The sequence below is a fragment of the Haemaphysalis longicornis genome, unplaced genomic scaffold (genome assembly GCF_048455015.1).
Source record: "Haemaphysalis longicornis isolate Haplotype H1 unplaced genomic scaffold, Haemaphysalis longicornis Haplotype H1 scaffold_1, whole genome shotgun sequence".
NCBI lineage: Eukaryota > Metazoa > Arthropoda > Arachnida > Ixodida > Ixodidae > Haemaphysalis > Haemaphysalis longicornis.
In genome coordinates this window covers 354,551,518-354,571,935 of record NW_027526203.1, presented here as the reverse complement: position 1 = coordinate 354,571,935, position 20,418 = coordinate 354,551,518, and the positions used below count along the sequence as shown (strand labels likewise).

At 46.4% G+C, this 20,418-nt stretch overlaps 1 protein-coding gene across 1 annotated transcript in view; it reads right to left on the bottom strand.

The window, feature by feature from the left end:
• The window catches only part of L(3)76bdm (trafficking protein particle complex subunit 8 homolog l(3)76BDm), a 117,009-nt gene that overhangs the window by 71,640 nt on the left and 24,951 nt on the right, over positions 1 to 20,418 (bottom strand). The window contains exons 8-14 of the mRNA XM_077686037.1: positions 20,216 to 20,374; positions 18,776 to 18,882; positions 14,240 to 14,390; positions 13,230 to 13,333; positions 9,628 to 9,904; positions 6,761 to 6,946; positions 197 to 416 (exon numbers count right to left, since the gene is read on the bottom strand). Of these exons, the coding sequence (XP_077542163.1) occupies positions 197 to 416; positions 6,761 to 6,946; positions 9,628 to 9,904; positions 13,230 to 13,333; positions 14,240 to 14,390; positions 18,776 to 18,882; positions 20,216 to 20,374 (1,204 nt within the window). The remainder of the gene's footprint in view (positions 1 to 196; positions 417 to 6,760; positions 6,947 to 9,627; positions 9,905 to 13,229; positions 13,334 to 14,239; positions 14,391 to 18,775; positions 18,883 to 20,215; positions 20,375 to 20,418) is intronic.

Below are 20,418 nucleotides of genomic sequence, written 5' to 3'. Positions count from 1 at the left end.
TGTCTTAGAATTGAAGGCAGCATCTTGGCTCCCAACCCCAGCAACAGAGAAATGGGTCATGCACTTAGCGAATTCCCAAGTTGCTCATTCAGCTGTTGGGTAGGGGTGAAGGAGCACCCCATGCAACGGTTGTGCAGAGAAAAAGTGACCTCCTCCCCCCTGCTGGCAGTTCAGGGGTTGGGCCATGGAGACCCACCCAGCAGAACAGCCAGGGGCCGCACGCTGTTGTCCGTGGCGGCGCTGACGCAGCTGAGCTGTGTGCGGAACGCGAGGGGCAGGGCGCCCCCGTGGGCCGCCCGCGCAGCCACCTCCTCGAGCCACGGCTCGCCCGGCGGGGCCCCCTCGGGTCCCAGCAGCAGCCGCGTCGACCCCAGCCGGGGCACCGGAAGCTCCACCCGCTCGGGGCCAGCCTGCGTCTGCATGGCAACCGCAGGTTTGCAGAGACGGCTGCGTACCTTTCACGTCCACTGCTCTCACTGCACTCATCTCATTTCGAGGCAGTTAACATCCTGTGCCCAAACCCCCACACCCAAGTTACTTAGAGCTTGCACATTGGCTAAAACTGTCTGCACGTTCAAAATGCCACCGCACTCCTCGCTGAGCATTTATGCGACACAGTGGCAAGAAACACCAATACTCTCACTCCAGTGGCCTCATTCATAAATACAGCTGTCAAAACATATGTTGTTCTCACTAACAATTCTGGGATCACGTAACAAGTGCAACCATTGCCTTATCCAACCACCATATCCAGACAAAAAATCAGTAACGGTGTGTGAATACCCAAACCTTTCAATCTTTCACAAACACCACTTGGTATTCAGTTAACGGCAATCTTGTGGAGCTCGAAACAATGAAATTTTCTGCAGAATAAAATACTAGGACTATAATATAAATAAACACTGACTTTGCACCAAGGCCAGCCCCTCTTCCAGTTCGGCTGCATTGGCCATGTCGTAACGGTGGCTTTCCCATATGATTTCTCATTTGTGGACTAAGTGAAATACACAAACCCCATGCCTCATAGGACCAGGAGCATTAATCTCTCTACCCCCCCTTTTCCTTTTTTTTTTCTGCAGCGCAAATTACATCAAGCCAAACAAATGGTTAAAAACTTCATCTTTAGCCTAGCATATTTTTTTCTTTATTGCTTTTCTTTAACACTGCACACCCATCCAGCTGGATGTGCAGTGCTACCCCTATTTGGTCTCTCCTTCTAGTTAGTCTCGTCCTCATGACGATTTGACTCCTATTCCAAATAAACATTTGAGCAGCCTATGAACCACATGGGAGAGTCTCCACAAGGCCCATCTAGCCGGTGGCTGGCAATACAGGCCTCTTCTCTGAGCTTGAAACAAAACCACACAGACCCAACAATATGTGCCAAGCAGCTTGCCTACTTGAGGTGGTTTGAACACTGAGAAACCTTTGATAAGCATCTCTGCACTCACACAAATTATGGCAAACCCACCAACACAAATTATGGCAAACCCACCAAGCCATGACTACACTCAACATGCAAGTGGCCTTAGACTTGACGTCGGAGGAATTTGAGGAAGCCGCACCTAAGAAATTCCTTCCACAATTATTCATTTGAACAGACCCAAGGCAACCAGCCAGTAATCAGAGAGCCGAGGTGCCATTCACCATCCAAGAGCTGACCGTGGCCATAGATGCTACCAGAATGTATAGTGCCCCAAGCAGAGACAGTGCAAATGCTCCTCAACCTTGACTCGTGCTTCTCTATTATTTATGACCCACACAGATGCACATGCTGCTAGACGGGCTGAGCCAGATTTGGAGAACTGGGAACATTGCAGCAGAATGGAGGCATTCGGTCATCTAACCCATCTCAAAGCGGAGGGAAAAACCCAAATACGTAGCACCAAGAGCCTCTGACCTATAGCTCTAACATCGACAAGTGCATGGTGCTGACTCGGCCCACACGCCAACTCGAGGAGGAGAACCCAGGCTCTTTCGATTCATCCCAGACTGGCTTCCGGCCAGGGCTGTGCATGCAAGGTAGCATTTTACCACTGTGCAAGCTGGTGGGAGGCTGGCGTTGGGGCACCTTAATATTGTAGGCAACCTCCTGGCACAACCTACAAAAAGGCCGATACGGTGTCACATCTGACACTACTGATGGCTTCCAAGGGGGTTGGGGCCGACATATGAATTTTTGTGACCACTCCTAGCGGCCCAAACGTTAGCAGTCAAGTTCCACTCAAGTAAGCCGAAAACGTTCCCAATTTCAGAGGTGCCACCCTATCACTCTTTAAACGTCATGATGAGGAGACTGGCAGCGGAACTACTTAAAAATTCATGCCTTGGCTTGACCCTCTGCGTAAATGACATCACACTGTGGGCGGACCCCGAAGGCACAAACCTAACCAAAGCAGAGGAACAGGACATCCAGCACCAAGCCTTGGGCACCATTAACCACTGCAAATCAATCACTGGCATGCAGCTGTCACTCAAAATGACCACCAAGTTTCCACTGGTGGAGAAGCTATAAACCTGACTAAGCACAAGTCAGTTTCCCATTGGCTGGTAAAGCCATCACGTGTCCAGCGGAGTGGTAAGGTAAGGATCCTCTGTGACACCTCAGCGAGATTGGTGAACTGAAGGAGTGGATTCGTCAGCAGGTCAATGTGGTGCCAACACCTCCACCTCATTCACCGCATCAGCAACCACTTTGGCGCACTACACGCACCGTTAGAACATTGTGCCTGGCAACACGCATCTCCAAGGCAGAATATGAAGCAGCTTGCCTGGTGCTGAACTAAACACACAACAAAAAACTGGAAGTCCACCTCCGATGTCTCCATGCAATAACGGGCCTACCGTGACACGAGTGCTGAAGAATTTAACAGGTACTCCAGCATTCTTCCCTCAAAGCCTTCCCTGAGGTGCACAACGAGGGCAATGAACTACGACACCAAAACACAACAGTGAGCAGAAGACTTCTCACTCTCATAGCAAACCTATCCCCCAGATACAGCGAAGTTGCCACGGCCATTAAAACCCTGACTAGATGTGCTACTCAAATTTCCTAAACCCTTTTCCAAAGAGTGCCATCGGCAGTATTATGAAGCAGAGTGCAGGGCAGCAGCTGCCCATACTGACAGGACCCGGAACCGTGTGCTCACAGCCGCTACTTGGGGTCCCACCACTCAGAGAGCCAGGCTGACTGCGAGCTCACCAATTAGCACATGGAGGAAAATACGTGGGTATGAGCACCAACTTAACCCACGCCAACTCGAACCGTCCACCATGACAGCTGTGCGCAGTAATCGAGGTGTGCAAGGAGACATGCTCATTTACACAGGCAGCAGAGAGGCACCCCCAGAGTGGGCACACTTGCCTGTATCATCAAAATGGCATTGCAGGTGAGGGTGGACAGTGTGCCAGATTAAGCCAGTGGCACTAGCAGCGTAGCTGCATGGGCATTAGTGAGCGAGCACATGGGCGACTGTTCCATCCTGGCAAACCAGAGCACGCTCGCAACAGATGACCCAACATCCAAAGTTTGGGCAACCAAGCAAAAGCGGAGGTGCGCCCTTTAGGGGCAGCATGTCCCTACCAATGAGCGCCCCTGCCATGAGGTCTGACGCGTAGTGCTCAGGTCCTCATTTATGGGGCTGTGCTGGGTCTGCACTGATGGAAGATGTGCTCCCTATGTGGCAAGCTCACCAACGCTGCGGACCCTTGAGCTGCCGAAGACAGCAACAGAGACACGTACTGGGAACAACAAAAACCCACGGTCAGCTGTCGCATGTGCGCAGTGGGTTCAGCTGTTCCACGTGCGCGATGTGCCCAACCACAGACCATATGCTGTGGGACTGCCCAGGATTTACGTGCCCAATACCTGCAACCTCACATCCACACCATCCAACAGTGGATCATCCCTGACAACAACACCCACACCCATGACACACTGCTCTCCCACTGGGCGTTTGTAAATAAAGGGGCCAATATGTGCACATGTTTGTAGGTATGTACAAGTAAACGTTTATACATTCACGTGTGCACACGTGTGTGTATATATATTTTCTATTTTTGTGAACACATTTCTTTTTTGCCTGCTAGGCCAAAGAACCATTCTGTTTTAAATATTTTTCCTTCAGTCAACAATTCATTCAACAGTAGAGGCATTCCAGACTGTGTGAAAACTGTTAAACTGTTTTAGGGCTTCATCAGCTGAAAACACGCACACCGCATTGTCACGCGTATAACCCACACCAAAAATACAAAAATTTTAGGGGTAAAGTAGCGGTACGGATTATATGCAAGGTATTTCCTTTGGTGCAGCTTCATGGCAATGCACATTGTGCCGTGAGGCCCCCACAGCAGCAACAGCGACTAAGCCACCCTGATCCCATTGACAGTGTTCATTTTTCACACATAGCTGAACAATATAACAACCTGAGAAAAATATTAGGCAAGTCAGCTAGAGCTTTCCACAAAAGAGAAAGCGCCATTCAAGAGTAAAGAGTTAATGTGCCAATAATCAAGAACAACATGAAAACACCAATCCATACTATGACGATGATAGAATTTTGTTTAAAATGAGGCGGTGGCTTTCGCCGCCACACTGGTCTATTTTTAGCAGCTTAATTTAATGTAAACTGCTTTTACCTTTTACCTCTTTGCTGTATAATAACTGCATACTGCATTCATGAAGAAAAGTAGGCGGTGACGCCTCTTGATGTTTCATTGAATAGACCATTTAAAGCACACATCAAAGGTCTTTACGCTGAATGAATGGCTGAAGGTCTCTACACCATAACGCCGACAGGCCGCGTCTGTAGGCCTGATGTGGCGCTGTATTGTAAGTGGATCGTCAAGGCATGGAAGGCGATTCCAGGCGAGATGGTTCTTAAGGGGGGACACTGGTCTTGAAGACATTTTTGTTATTTTTGAACCGATCTCCTTGAAATTTGCACATTAAGTGTGTTTTAACATCCTGAGCACAAATATGCAGTCAGTTTTCATCTATATAGTCTAAGTTCAGAGTTTTGCAACATGTTATGTCATTCCATTTCGGGCAATGTTTTAATTATCTGCTGATGATATACTTGAATAATTCTTGTTCCTCTGTGCTCTCGAAGGACCAGGGAGTGCAACTATACCACAACAGTAATTTTATCACTGTTTCTGCAATTGCTCTGAACTTATCAAATGTCAGGTCATCAATTATCAATGTTTTCGTATAACAAAATGAATAAAAAATTGCACTAGTACAAAGAAATTTTATATTTTTCTGCTTTTATTGCACTGTTCAGTTCTTAAAGGAGCACTGACACGAAAATTTTATGTTAGACTTTTATTGCCTTTATCGATGCTTAATGGTCTGGCGAACCTGAAACAGCACTTCCAATACTTCAGCGCGTGATAGTTAATTACATTGAACTGCCTCAAAATCGTTTGTTTCAAATTCCCGCGCTTTCATCCCGAACGGCGCATATGACAGCCTCCCGGTTTGACCTCACCGCTTTGTGCGGACGTCACCAGCGCCCGCTTGAGAGGGTGTTGCGCCCGCTCGTCGCTCGTGGGGCCGCGCGCGTGAAGTGACGTCACGAGTTTTTGACGAGCGCTGTCGCGTCACTTATTTTTCCTCTCCTGGAGTGATGTCACGCTGTTGTCCATTTGCTGAGTGCCGCTCCGCGCTCTGCTCTGTCGGCGCGATAAATGCGATCCAATTGAACTATGTTCTTCGCGTCCCAGGCCGCTCATATTTCAGCCAGGGTATTCTGTTGAGTGAAGGAAGCGAACTGTGCAATAATATTAACGCCGAAAATTGGTGTCAGTGCTCCTTTAAGCTTTCAAATGCAGCAAGAATGACGCAAATCTGACCAGTACACCCCAAGATATTGTACCCGACAGTTGACCTCATGGGAAAAAAACTGGTTTTGAGAAAACAAGGCACAAAGTTTGGAAATGCAGGGGAAAATGGCCATTTAGCCAACTTCAAATGGTGACAGCTTTGTAAATATTTAAGGTACAGCTATAATATTTTGCAGGTACATTCTTTGGGACCCAAAGACTGCAAATAAAATTAATACAGAAAATTGATTTTTTGGCAAATTTTCGGTCCTCAAGACCAGTGTCCCCCCTTAAAAGCTTTAAGAAATGCTGCGTTACAAACAGCATGGACGGAACTGAAGATCGTATTGTGTATGACAGTGACAACTGCGGCTCAAATGATAGTTCTAGCGAGAGCAGTGACAGTGAGTGATTGTGGCTTAATCTGAGCAGAAAATGAATTCAGTATGCAAAATATCGGTGTGTTTCTCTGCGTCAATAAATGTGCCATTTTGCTTTAGTAGCTCTGGTCCAGCCTTCCCTGCATAAAATGTGCAGGTAATATGCGGGGATACTTATTTTTTTATTCATGGACTGACAGTGGGGGTGCGGGTAATATGCAGGGAAAGGTTATACATGCAAAACTACGGCATTTGAAATTTGCAGGTCGTTTTAATCCTCTGTACCTCATTTGCACTTCAAAATTTTATATTCCCACCACCATAAAAATTAGCTTCAACACAATCAGAAACACAAGCAGAAAAAGGCCACGCTGGAGATCTCGAACAGCTCAAGAAAACACAAAAGAATTTTCAGAATGCCTTTTCTTTGTATGTATATAGCAATATAAAAACTATACTTCGAAAGGCAAGTTTCTCTTATAGCGGTTTTTCGAATCGGGACCAGTCTATCACCTGAAATAAAAAGGCCAAGCATTCGCCAAAAGTGTCTTTACCCTAAGCACGAGGAGGAACTCTCGAAGAAAGAGCAATTGTTGAGAGGGACTCTGTGCACTGCGCTGTGCCAGCAACCGGTGGAAAGCTTCTCTGGCCCGAACCAACTGCTTCAGTTGAGCCGACTGCCGCCCAATGGTAAACTGCATGTGGCCCTCAGCAAGGCTCCAGCCACGACCCTGGTACACCTGCATTCCAAATAGTTTCTTTAAGTGGTTGATTATGGGTTAAAGGGACCCTGAAACACTTCTTTTTCAACTTTTTTTGGAATTTTAAGTGCTTGCAGAACGTAGTCACCCAACACACCCAGTACTTAGATTTGGGGGTAGCAAGGTACCTCAGCCAAAAATTACTGCTCTGTGCCAATCAGATAACTCGTAAACTCGCTCAAAAGATTGTTCTGTCTTTGACGGTCTTGACATTCTTCGACGGTTCGATTTATGTCACTAAGGCCATGTAGCGGCTGTTGGCGGGTTTTCCTTCAGTTGCAGCAATGAACGCTTTTCGATGGCAATTATAAGAAAAAGGCACAAGAACAAAGCACAAATAGAAGGCACATCTGGTGCCATGAGCAAATCATGCAGTGCTGCTCTGTGCTGGCAATAACTATAGCTTTTGCAGTGATTCCATACGCGAAGGAAAGAGTGAAAGTGCTTATTGAAAGTGTTGCAGGGTCCCTTCAATGTCAGGTCACAACCTGAATCAAGGGTTATGAAAAACCACAGTAGCAACTTCTCAAGCAGTATTTCTAAATTCTTCTTTAATAATTCAAAAAAAAATTCCCCAATAAGTACGGCACAAGTAAATCTGTTTAGTACTTTTCAACTCCATAAAATTAAAATTTCTCTGCACACAAAATGTATGGTAATACACCCACAAACAATAAAAACCAGTAAAACACTGGCTACCAAATATACCTTCAATCTACACACTTTAGAGCAGTCAGCACGTGTACTTGACACCAGACAGTCGCCCAAATTGAAGCTCACAATCTCCCACATTAAAACACACCAGTTTCAGTTCTAAGAAATGTACCGAGCCCACTTGCAATGAACCTGACAATAGCCTCGCACGCATTCATAATAACGGTGTTTGAGATAAGTGAACTTCTGCTCACCTAACGCATACTACTACGACCACCGTGCCACTTTTGAGAGTACCGTATCTGCACGATTCTAACGTGCACCGTTTTTTGCTAAAACTAGCCTTCAAATTTCTGTGCGCATTACAATCGGGCGCAAAATTGAAATCAGCTTCAAAGTGTCCAGCGCCATCAAGCCATGGACACAAACTCCCCTCAAAATCCAACTCAATTTTATCCAACACAATCCATACACGTCACGTGAGGACATTTTGGCGCACCCATTCCTCGATGGGCCTACTTTAGCCAGCTGGTGAGCATATTTATGCTTAAATATTTTTTAGGGGGGAAGCCCTTTAAAGGGGCCATGAAGACAAAATACAAGTTTTTTTCATTCGAAAGATTTCATGTTCTATAGTGCCACCAGCGCTTGTCCGCAACAAGCAAACGATGCTTTATTCACTGAGGAATTATTCAAATTAAGCTAAAATTTTGATTCTCGCGCCAAAACGTGCGTTTGAACAACATATGCAATGACATCATAAGAACAGGTCTTTCAGCTAAACTGTGGAGTGGAGACTTGCTTACTGTTAGTCAACCTAGATGGCGCCACCACACTGCGGCAAGCCGTTTTCTGCCTTTGGTTTGCTAGTGACCGTAATTAAACCTGGCTTGTTTTTGTTCACGGAGAAAATATTTGTTTTTTCATGAAACATGGTGCTCACTCACAAAGAAACCAATACGGTCACGTATAAAACCGTCGCTTGCGTCAATCGGCCAGTGTTGCCTGATACAACCCTAAGCCCCGCAGTGCTGTGCATCTAAACGAAGCATAGTGCGCGCAATACCAACAGCGGTACGCATCGGTACTTCTATGTTTACGTGTGTTTTCGCAACTTCCACTGTTTGTCCCACCATTCTTACTGATTTAAAAAGACTGTGCCCTAAATTTAAGCGCAAATAGCTCTTTGGCAAGCTTATATGTTCTGCCAAATTTACGTTTGCTTTTCCGGCCTCCGCCAATCGCAGATCTGGCTGGTATGACATCATAGGTTCTGTTGCGGGAAATGAGCTAGGGGGCCACACGGCCATTTTCTTTTTTCCTAATTGTAAGGCTTATTTGGGTGAAGTTCACGTTAAAAGTGGTGTCAGCATGATTTAACGAAGCAATCTTTTAAATGAACCAAGCTTGCATTTTGTCTTCGTGGCCCCTTTAAAGGCTTGGGCTGTCAGCGTCTCCTGTGGGCGTAATTTCCCGTAGTCACTGTACTAAAACACCTGGACACTCGTTTTCCAATGTCTCATGCTAGAACGTTTCATCTCCGTGGGCAAAACGCGTACTAAAAGAACACACTGGGACACTCGTTTTCCAACATCTCGCGCTAGAACGCTTCGTGCATCAAAGACACCAGACATTTACAGCAAAGCTGAATACCTCTACCCCCCAACGGCTTCATCTCTGAGGGCAAAAACACCAAGGCGCCAAGAATACACTTATACAGTGCATGCTTCGCCCCTCACCAGCTTTCACGTTAGTGGGGATGGCCCTTTTTTTTTCTTTTCCAGATTAAATTATTTTTTCAGATATTCATGAACACACTCACGCATTACAATCAGGGGCGCGTCAGAATCGTGCAAATATGGTAATTAGCGAGCACCTGCTACAAGCCGTGCCTCAGAACTGTAGCCTACTTCAGTAGTGGGCCCCACACGCACGAGTGTACTGGTACGTGTGCGCGCCACCCCATCTGCCAAGGGAGACGGAGACACACTCGTGGACCACCTGACCTGGAGCGCCTGCGAGTAGGCGTGCAAGGCGTGGCGCCTGTGAGCCGCCTTGGCAAAGCGGTGGCCCGCCAGCACCAGGTGGAAGGCAAACTTGCGCGGGCAGGCCGGCACCGCCCGCAGGAAGCACAGGGCAGCCTGCTCCAGCAGCAGGGCACTGCGCAGGTCCGAGCCCTCGCTCGTCAGCCGGATCAGCTGGCCAGCCGCCACCGACGCCTGGCCCACCTGCCACAGGCACTCGGCACTCAGCAGGGCCGCCCGGGTGGCCAGCTGGGGCACCCTGGGGGAAGACGAACCGGCTGCCTCTCAAGCCCCCGCTACCTTCCCCTACTCGAGTTTGCAGTCCGGGCCGGGGAGTGCTGAGCTGTTACGCACGAGGTCAGTGGTTCGAGAGCAGGTCGTAATGGCCGCCAAACATTGTAGACAGCTAGACAAATTACAAATGTCAAGTACCTCGTGTCTACACAACGATAACACAATTTTAAGCAACACCAATTTAATTTTTGTGCATACACTACTTTGCCAAGATAATATGAGCATGAAGTGACTTTTGCACATATGAATATGCAACATTTGATTCAGAAAGCAGGACGGCTGAAAATATTATACCAGGGTCTTTCTTGCATTGGCAGGTTAGGGCATTACACTTCCCACTTTTGAGTGACAGCTGCTGATATCAGCTGTACTTCGCTGAATAAATAAACATGGTGAGTGAGCACCAAATCACTCATTCTGAATCAATCCAACATCTTGGCTTGGGACCAACAACATGCACCTTTCATAAATTATACACGACTGCATTCTCAGTGGCATTGCTAACCAACTAAAAGAAAGTGACCACCCACCTCGTTTCTCGCCTCACGTTTGGTCACGTTAATTAAAGAAAACTAGAAGAGGGGTAGTGGGCTTAAGCACTCAGCCGCCACGGTCGTGCATCGCAATGGTCGCTGTCATGTCGACAAATTTTGGTTCCTCGTGGTATCCGCGAGGTGGCACTGCTGCCCCATGCAATGGAAGCGACGCCGTGATGCCCATGCTGCATCGTGCGTGTTTTCGTCACTTTGTTTGCATATGTGCATATCTCAGCAAGCAAACAGGATGTCGCAGACGGTGTAGGTACGCACTGATGTTGTTGCATCTCAAGTTACTTCATCCATGTCGCCACCACGGCGACAAAATCACTGCTAAGGGCCCAGATTGCAAGCGTGCTGCGTTCTCGTGAAGGGTGCTCCCAAGCAATTCCTGTTCATTGTCCTAAAGGCTTTAGCACTGCGAAATAAACGGGAAACATTCTTCATAAGGTGAGAAAACTCCTTGAAAACACGACAGTGTAGGCGAACATCATTTTTAGCCTGGTTATACTGTGTACATATCGAAAGCCAAGAGGCATGCGCCTTCTGTGTGGGAAGCCTGGGCTTCCCGAATTTACCCCTGTACATGACAAAAAAAAAAAGGAAAAAAATATCGTACGAGAGCATCCCTAATGAAACTCAGCAAGAAGGACACCGGCAAAGCGCAGGCATCGAGCTAGTGGTGAAGTTGCTGGGTCGGCAACAAGCACTGATGCCGCTGTCGAGACATGATCTGAGGCAGGCCAACGAGAAAGCATGAAGCTGCAGTCTGTAGATGCTTCGCAACAAGCCAATGCCATCAACTACCTAAAAGTGCCATTGCAGTAGTGCAGCAAGCATTGATTTCCAGGGCACGAAGGCAATGCAAGTTTTACGTCTGTCCTAGCTGTCACCGAGGTACAAAGGTTCGCATCGAAAAAGTGGTTATATTATTGGAACCACCTTCAGTAACCAACTCTAAGGTGTTTGCAAAAGGAATGTTCCCTCTAGGAAAATTCCTTTCAAATAAAAACTTTTGCAAAAGTGGTGAATATTTCATGTGTCTTTTGCACTGGTGAAATCAAGCACCAAATTTTTAAGCTGGATTCTTTTATACTCTAGCTGCATCGGTTGAAAAACCACGTTTAGGAAAATAAAATAAGCTTGTATTTGCACTAGAAACAATATATCAATATTGATGAAAGCTAAAGTAGCATAGCTACAAAATTTTCCAAATTTATTTCTATGGATATGCAAGTTATTCTCACCGAGAGATCAAGTTATGTGCATGTTTTGTATATCAAATTTTTTTAGAGAGCACCACTTTTTGATATGAGATAAACGGCGATAGAAACGAGTGCATGTGGCTGATATTTTGGCGGCAATTCCCAAGCACTGGGTTTAAATTCAAAACTGTGGTTTTACATTAAATTGAACCTGGTTTTTAATTTGAATTAAAACCAAATTAACGCGGCCACCAACGCTGTTACCTTCGTATTCCAGCCAAATGCACTAGAACCATAGCACCATACAGGCTGTTTTTTTCTAGAAAAAGGCCTCATCACCACTTTAAATCCTGCGTAAATTGAGCACTCTTGTCTACATCCCTACATTATGCGCAAACGAATCGCTTGAACCTCAAGCTCCACCACAATCGCCTTCAAGATGGATGTCACGCAGCGTCATGCCCCGCTTGAGTGTATTCATTGGTAAAGCATTTCGAGAAACAAGTGAAAGCTATCTGGCATCACGCAAGCTGGTTAAGGCAATGTATAACTCCGTCACTCAAAAATAGCAAGCGCCATCCTCTGAAAAAAAAAAAAAAATTGCACGTGAAGAAAAAAAGATCTGATGTTGGACACCCATTTTTGCCAATAATAGGCTCAAGTACAACAGCCTGAATTGGTAAATGTGTTCAACACTATCAATTCCTCCTTCGCATCCATAATGCGTGACAGAACTAAATATATGTTCATTATTTCGTTCGTGAGAAGTTCCCTCCGCAGCCATGCACAAGTGGACGCAGCAACCGAAAGCACCGAGTGCTTCCATTGCGTGAACTAGTGGCGCCCCCCAACGGATGCGACATGAAGTGCGTCAGGCGACCAGGCCCAGTAAGCCCACTACCCCTCATGTCCTCACGCGCAAGGGCAGCCGGTCTGGCACAATATCTGCTTGATTAGGAGAAAGCTTCTGCATTACGCTTTTTTTTGTTGTTGAATAGCAATGTTTTGCCTTTTCTTGTAATTTACATTACAGTTCACTAAAACCTGCCTATCTATTTTGCAAGAAAACGGGCAATGCAAAGGCTTTCCTTTTATATTTTGAAGGCATTGCCTGGCACCGCAAGAATACAACACATTGAGCCAGTAGGCCTGTGCTGCACGGTCAAACAAGTCTGGCTTTAGGTTTTTGGTTCTACACTGCAAGTATTCAATTAGACCTGCTGAATTACTGGATTTTGTTGCGGAACAGAAACAAACACACAAGATCCTCCCTTGCCACATGAAACAGGCTAAATTAATAGACTGCAGATGCATCCACTTAAACCAGTAAATCTTGTAACCTCACTTTTTCTCCCCTGCAACCTTAACTACTTTCAATATTGTGGTTTTCATTTCTTTGTCTTTTTGCTAAACCCAAGTGACTGCAATGATCAATTGAAACGACAATATTTCGTTGACATGCAAACATTAAACTTGTGATCAGCAGCAAAACACCTTCGCCACAAAGCCATCACAGCAGTTCAAAATAAATGATGCTGCCTCCACTTACTTGCAGGTGTTGAGGTAAAGGTCGATGGCAGAATCCATGTAACGTACAGGGAAAGGCCTCTGAGCATTGACACCTGCCATGAACACAGCTAGTGCTGCCATTTCCTGCAGTTGGAAAAGAAGCTAACTGAAACTGCACCTCAGTGCGCATGGTATTGCATTACACACAACAATATGCACAAGCAGCTGCCTCTGCATATTTGGTATATGCCCAAGTCTAAAATATTTACAGACAAGAAGCATGACCTTGCCGTCTGCCCCTGGAGACAATTTTGTACAAAATTAGGCATCACAAAAAACGTCTGCTGCAAAGCCATGGTGCAGAAGATGGTGTAAGGCTTACTTTGATAGGATTATTTATGTCATGCCTTTGCTCCTGTGAATACACTGAAAAGTAAGTGTGTAGATCCAACAGAACCAAGCCCAGTCGACACAAATGGAATGGGGTAAAATGACATGCATGTAGAATGTCTACAGGCAGAGCTGCCATCCAAAAAATTTGCTGCCGAGTTCTTAACCCCTTTGGCCCTGGTGTCGTCAATTGGTAGCACACAAACTATCTGCTATAGCTCGAAAACAAACAAACAAACAAACAAACAAAAAAACCCGCTAGTTTTCTGGGCAGGAGTTCTTAGAGGTGTACGCTATAGGTGTACGCTATAGAAAGGAAGAAATTCCAGTGTAGAGACGGCATGACGGGGTGGGTAAGGAAATTGAAATCCTGGTTTGTAAAAATGACTAAATTTGTAAATGCTGGTACAACCAGTTTTATTTTTTGGCTGTAGGCTCAAAATGTTGCAGCTTTTAAGTACAAAAGAAGGAAAAGAAGGAAAAAAACAACTTTTACTGCCTAATGACCAAAGTAATTGTCATGCTGATAACTGATAAATACTTGCAGCACTAAAAGCTCAACTTTCGTTTTAGAGCTCGTGGGGCCCTAAACTTGAGGAAAACAGACAGAAAAACGAAATTTTCTGAGAGTAAAAATCCCTGAGCGGAAAGGGAGCCCACCTGAGCCCCTGCCAGGTGCAGCCAGGCGCTGTCCCCGCTGAAGTCCCTCTTGGCACTGTGGTACGCCTGGTAGGCAAACTCGTACAGCTGGAACAGGAAGGCCAGATCCCCCAGGCGGCGCACTTGCAGCTCGGGCGCATCCTGGCCGTACCTGCCACCCGAACAGCGAGCGAGTCGACCAGGTGCATGTGCAAGGGGCAACGTTCCACTACCACCACTGCTGCTGCTACACCTTCGGCATTTAGAGAGCAGGGTCCACTGTCATGAGGATCTACCAACTCACAGCCAGGACGACACCCATGCACAGCACTTGAGAAAGCGTGGATGTGTAAGCAAAAATGTCAGTGCAGCAGCCATGTGCCATTAATAGATTTCATCCCAATCTACCACCTATACATGGCGCACACATGCTGCACATGAACATCACCATGTTCGTCCCAAACATCACCCAGACATTCCACAAGCTATGCATCATTTCAACGAATTTGCTCTTAATAATGTTGCCTACCAAATTGCACAAAACCAAAGCATGTTACAGCATGAACAGGTACCCCAAAGTAGCTCCTAAACTCAAATTGTTAAAACACCGCTTTAAAATACATTTGTTAGAAGAGCTTTATCTTCCTCTCTCTCTCTCTCTCTTTCTTTTTTTTTTTTTTTTTTTGCTCTGAAATTTGAACATGTCCTCTTTTTCTGGTTAATGTCAATAGCAGAACCAATATTTTTAAAGAGCTTTAGCCTGCCTTATAATAATAAAGGCAGCGGTACCTCAGAACATATTGTGTGGTGCTTCATCACACTGGAGAAAACCTGCTATGCATTCCGAATGAGAAAACGTGTGATCGGACTGTGATACCACAGAAGCGTTATGATGTACAGTTACTATAACGTGCCAGAGTGGTCTCTGCTGGTCTACCTTCTCTTGCTCCCTGTCTCCTCACCCTCGGAGGCAGTATAGAACAATGGGTAACCTACTGCCCCTGCGTCAAAGCACACCAAAACAGTAGCAGTTTGCTCAATTCCCAACACAACCCTCCATTTTTTTTTCCCCCTAGTGAAACTACGTATTGCACAAGACTGGGGCCCCATAGCAGTATCAGGACATGCCACAAGAGTGGCTTTAAGCCCCTTTAAAGAAGCTTTGAAATGTTTTCACTGTTACTTAACAGTCCCTCTGGCAATCAAGTGTATTGTCTTAAGAAATCTGTTCCCGAGAGGATTTCCATCATAAGTGGAGATGTTACAAAACGTGAAGAGGTCAAGCTGAGCAGAACCAGCTGACCAGCCTCCGGCGCATGCCTCTTGACACCAACCATCAGGAGCCATGATTGCAACATATAGGTTCTGACAATACAGTCGAACACGGATATATCGAACTCCAAGGGGATCGCGAAATAGTTCGATATATGAAAAATTTGATATAAAAAATATGGGCTCTGAGACCTCAGCTGTGGTGGACGATCATTTACCGATCTGCACATTGAAGAATGACAACTAATTCCACACTCACGACGCAACAGGATGCTTTATTTGCGTGAAAAAAATCCCTGATCTTGGCCAGCTTCTTCGTCCTGGAAATAAAATTCAAGATGCTGTTCTTGATCTTCTCGAGACTATCCAGGTGCGACAGCCCAGTTCCTTCCATGTCGCCGCAACAACGGCGAATCAAGCTGAACGCAGCCACCACTTCACCGGCGGAGTACGATCGCGCAGCCGCCTCCTCGTCCGGACGATCTGCACCACTCGAGCTTATCAGCCTGGGTTACTGCGGCCGCAGCTACGATATTCTCATCACCGAGGCTCGAAACAGCCTGAACATTGCTGTCAGCGTTCACGAAGTCGTCGGCAGACACACCGTCGACTTTTTCCATCCCGCCTCAACCCGCTGAAAGCTCGAGGTCGAGCTTTCCGACAATGCACAACTCGAAAATTCCAGCCGTTCGCTGCGCCTTCGCACACCATGCACAAATAACACGTACGCAAAAGAAGAACAACGCGCACGCAACACAAGAACTTTGATGGTAACGATTCCAAGGCTCTCTGAACGTTCACCAAAAAGCACTCGCGATGGTCACCTCCGAGAGAAACAGCAATCTACGAAAGGTGCGGGACAACTCTCGAAAGAGCAACAACAGCAAAATGCAAAAGAAGGAGGAGGCCGCCAGCGCCTTCGTTCCTTCTCTTCCCTTTTCCGAGGCGACATTGGGGGAAGACAGGCCCAGAGAGAGAAAAAATTATTTTCGGCAAGCCTGGGAACGTAGCTAACCGAAAAAAAGAGCTGTTCCTCATTTCGGAGAACGTGTGCAGTCGGAGCGCAGTCGGGGCATCCCTACCTCGCACTGTGACATTTTCCTGGCGTTTCGGGCTTCTGTCCCTGTCGGGTTCCGGCAAAGGCGCGATGTCGCCCGCTAAGCGACTGCCAAAGACCACCTTCCAGCTCACGTGGCGTTCGATATAGCCAATGTATGGGAAAATACCGTTCGATATAAACGTACTAATTTCTATACTTTTACACCGAATTTTCGAGGGGATAATTTATGTGTTCGATATAGACCATGGTTTCTCAAAGTGGGTTCCGCGGAACCCCTCCGCAGGCCCCTCCTCAGGGTTCCGCGAGCCACTGATAAATTTTCCCTGGTTCCGCAGTCGCAAAGTCTTATATAGTGAACTTGAGGTGCGATCGATCTAAGGAACCTCCATTACTCACGCCCGAGTGTCAGTAAGCACATCTCGGCGCATAACAGAAACGCGCGAGCTGCGCAATAAATCTCGCCAGCAGCTTGTAGCCAGCCAGACTCCGAAAACGGGCCACGTGGTTAAACTATTGCACTTGAATCTCAGTCTTATATTACCCCCATGCGCATTTCTCCTGTTTGGAGATAGATGCCGCTAGCGTACGCATTCGCGTAAAGTCAACGGGGAAAAAAACGATACCCTTGCTTGCTTTTGAATTTATTGCCCGTTAATGTAGCATGAACGGAATGAAAAATGGCGGGAGGAAGGGGGGGAGGGGGGGGGGGGGTTTCTTGGCACTTAACGGAACTTAGCAGGGTTCCCTGGGACCAACATGCTTGAGAACCCCTGATATAGACAATAATTCGATATACCTGTGTTCGATATACCCGTGTTCGACTGTATCTACTTTTTATTAACCTTTATTTTAACTAGCCACAGCCAACAGAGCAGCGACAGCTGGTGTTTCAACACAACGTGTTCCGACACAAGTTCCTCACAAGCACAAGGAAAAGGCGGTGAATGTTCAATATTTGGCTCAGATGTTTGTAGCCACATAATGTAACATGCTTTAAGTGCCTTTAGTAGGACAACTACTATTAGCACAATACTGACAGCAATCAACAGTAAAAAACTGCAGCAAAAATCCTGCAACAACTAATTTATTAACATTTTGTGATGCACCCCATGAATGCATTATCTATTTTCAAATGACAGCAAATTATCAACGATCAGCTAGTGTTTAACAAACTACAATGAAAGTAGCGTATGACTAGTATTTGCACCACATTTTTCCTACGAATTACCGATAACAGTAGCAAATCATAAACCACCTAGTTCATTAACAGCAATCAGTCGCAACAATGCTTTCGTATTTCATGGAACTATGACACATTAGCATAGCAAGTCTGCGGCTTTTTCCTGCACCAACAGCTAAAACACTATTGTACTGAAGGTACTAACAGATAGCTCTGGACTGATGTTTTGGTTCGAAGGACAGTGGAAGTAGAAGCTTACGCAGACTTGAACTTGTAATATTATGAGGCTTCCCATTTCAGAAGTGTTGCAGCACCTCTGCAAGAATGGCTAAGGTCAGCTCAGTACTGCCGCTTGTGGCTGCCCTCCACTCCCACTTTCTGTTCCATTACAGGATCGCTGTCACACAGAGTAGCTGCAGGCCACTTCTACATCGCAAAAGTTGCCACGGAGACCCCGAACTCTACACAATAAAGGGGTAACCACGAGGAGCAATTTTTGTGAGTGATGCGACAAGCCTAACCTTATAGTTTGCAGTAAATTACTAGTAGTTAAGGCGACAGCGGCCAGTTGTCGCCAACGCTACATAATACACTGCCGCCGCACCCCTCCATCACTGTCGGTTGCTTCAGGGCTGCTCCCCCCCTACCACAGCCCATGCAGTCCACTGTAAACTATTAAGTTAGGCTTGTAGCAATCACTCACAAAAATCGCACCCTGCAGTTACCCCTTTACACAAACCTACAATGCAGGTTACAGTTCTGGAGCTAGAACAATCACCACATGATTTCAGTTTCATAACGCCCAAAAAAGTCTGTGAACAATATGGTGTTTACCAGAACATTGTGCACACTCCATTGCCCAGTGAACACTGCTGAGTATAGGGTGGGTACTGCCTCGTTAACCATCAGGTTTGATCGCCTTTAGTGTCGCCATCTTTTTTCTCAGCTCTCATTATATATAATACGTGCACAGTTTTGCCAAGCTCATCCTACACATACGTGTATGCTCAGAAGTCTGCAAGATATACAGATGCAAAGAACTTACACGACTGAGTTAACTGATGCATGTGGCCCTTGGGGACTTGTCTTGCTTCCAGCAAACAGCTTCTTCATGCTCATCAGCGATCTATGAATTCCTTTTTTGTTCGTCACCTGTAAAAACAAACAACGTGTTTTGGCCAATACTGACATAGCTAAAACTCAACATTCCTCAGTTTTAGGGTTGCCACAAAAGAAGAAACAAAATAATGCACAAACAACTGCTATGGCCCCAGTTGAAAATAACAGTAAAAAAAGTAAACAAAAACAAAACAAAAATGAAAACAAAAATGAGACCACAGCGCTGGAGGATGGGGTTTTTTTTTTTTTTTTTTGCTAAAGCCACTGTGCAAGCCAGGGACTCGGCGGTCGCCATGAGGCACGCGCTCACGAGCGTTCGCCATTTTCTCGCTCCTCAATGTATTTCTACCCCACCACCCCCTTTTTTTTGCTAAAGCCACTGCGCGTGCCCGAGACGCTCGGCGTGAGGCACGTGCTCACAAGCGCTCGGCATTTTCTTGCTACTTTTTCCTGCAACGGCGAACTTACGGCTTGTACAACAGCTCCGCTGTTAAGAAATGTCCTAGCATATTACATGCACTAATGACCAAGTAATAGATGCTTCTATCAAAGCAAAAAAATACCGGGCAACTGCGTAGTGCTTACCCATATAACAAGCGTACCAGTGTTGATTAACCTTTTTTAAGGAGAGAGTAGTGGGCCTACCAGAAAGGAGAGGGATGGGTGGGGGGGGGGGGGACCGCCTCCCCCCCCCACCAAAAAACACAGTGCTGTATGGCTAGACACACCTACCGAGCTGATTACTTGCAGATTGCTGCTAGCTCAACAGAATGTCCCCTCTTGCTTGTGCCAGGGCCAGGCCTGTTATCGTAAAAAGTGGCTGCAGAAGTTTAAGCAGTGAGAGACTGATTTTTTTTTTTTTTTTGCCACTCAGTGGTTGGCAGTGACGCAAGTTCCCATGGCTATGCATGTATAAAAACGGCAGCAGCTGTGTGCCTTTCCTCTTCAACCATAGTTTTTGGTGATCTTTATTTGCTGAAACCATGCTGAAACAGCATCTACAGCAGCTTATTTAAGACTTTGAATGTTTTAAAGACAAAAAAAAAAACACTGAAAATATGAAGAACAACCAATAAAACATTCCATGCAAACACGCAACTTGCACACCACGTGAAACAAGAGAAAATAGAGAGGGGGGGGAATGGGGAGGGGGATCCATCAAAGTAATTGCAACAATGAAGCAAGGCAAAAATATTAAAACGGGCTGCACAGACAATATGCTTTTGCTATGAAGCAGCACCAGTAATGATGGCAGCATTCTCGCCCCCACTGCGTTTGCTGACAGTGCTAAAAAAAAAACGGGGGACTCGGGACACTAGGAGGGGTGATCAGAGACCCCAGGCTGCGCCCCAAAAGGAGAGAGCACCTGGTCATTGAGGAGCCTCATCTGCTCCTCCACGTAGGGCACCAAGGCTTGGCTGCAGAACTCCTGGACAAAGACGCGAAGGCGGGCCCGGTCACTCTGCGTGAGGCAGCTGCCCAGCCGGCTACCAGGCTTCCGCTGCCAGCCTTTTTCTTCCACAATCTGGGCACGGGTACAAAGGCAACAATGCTCCTTGAAATCGCGTA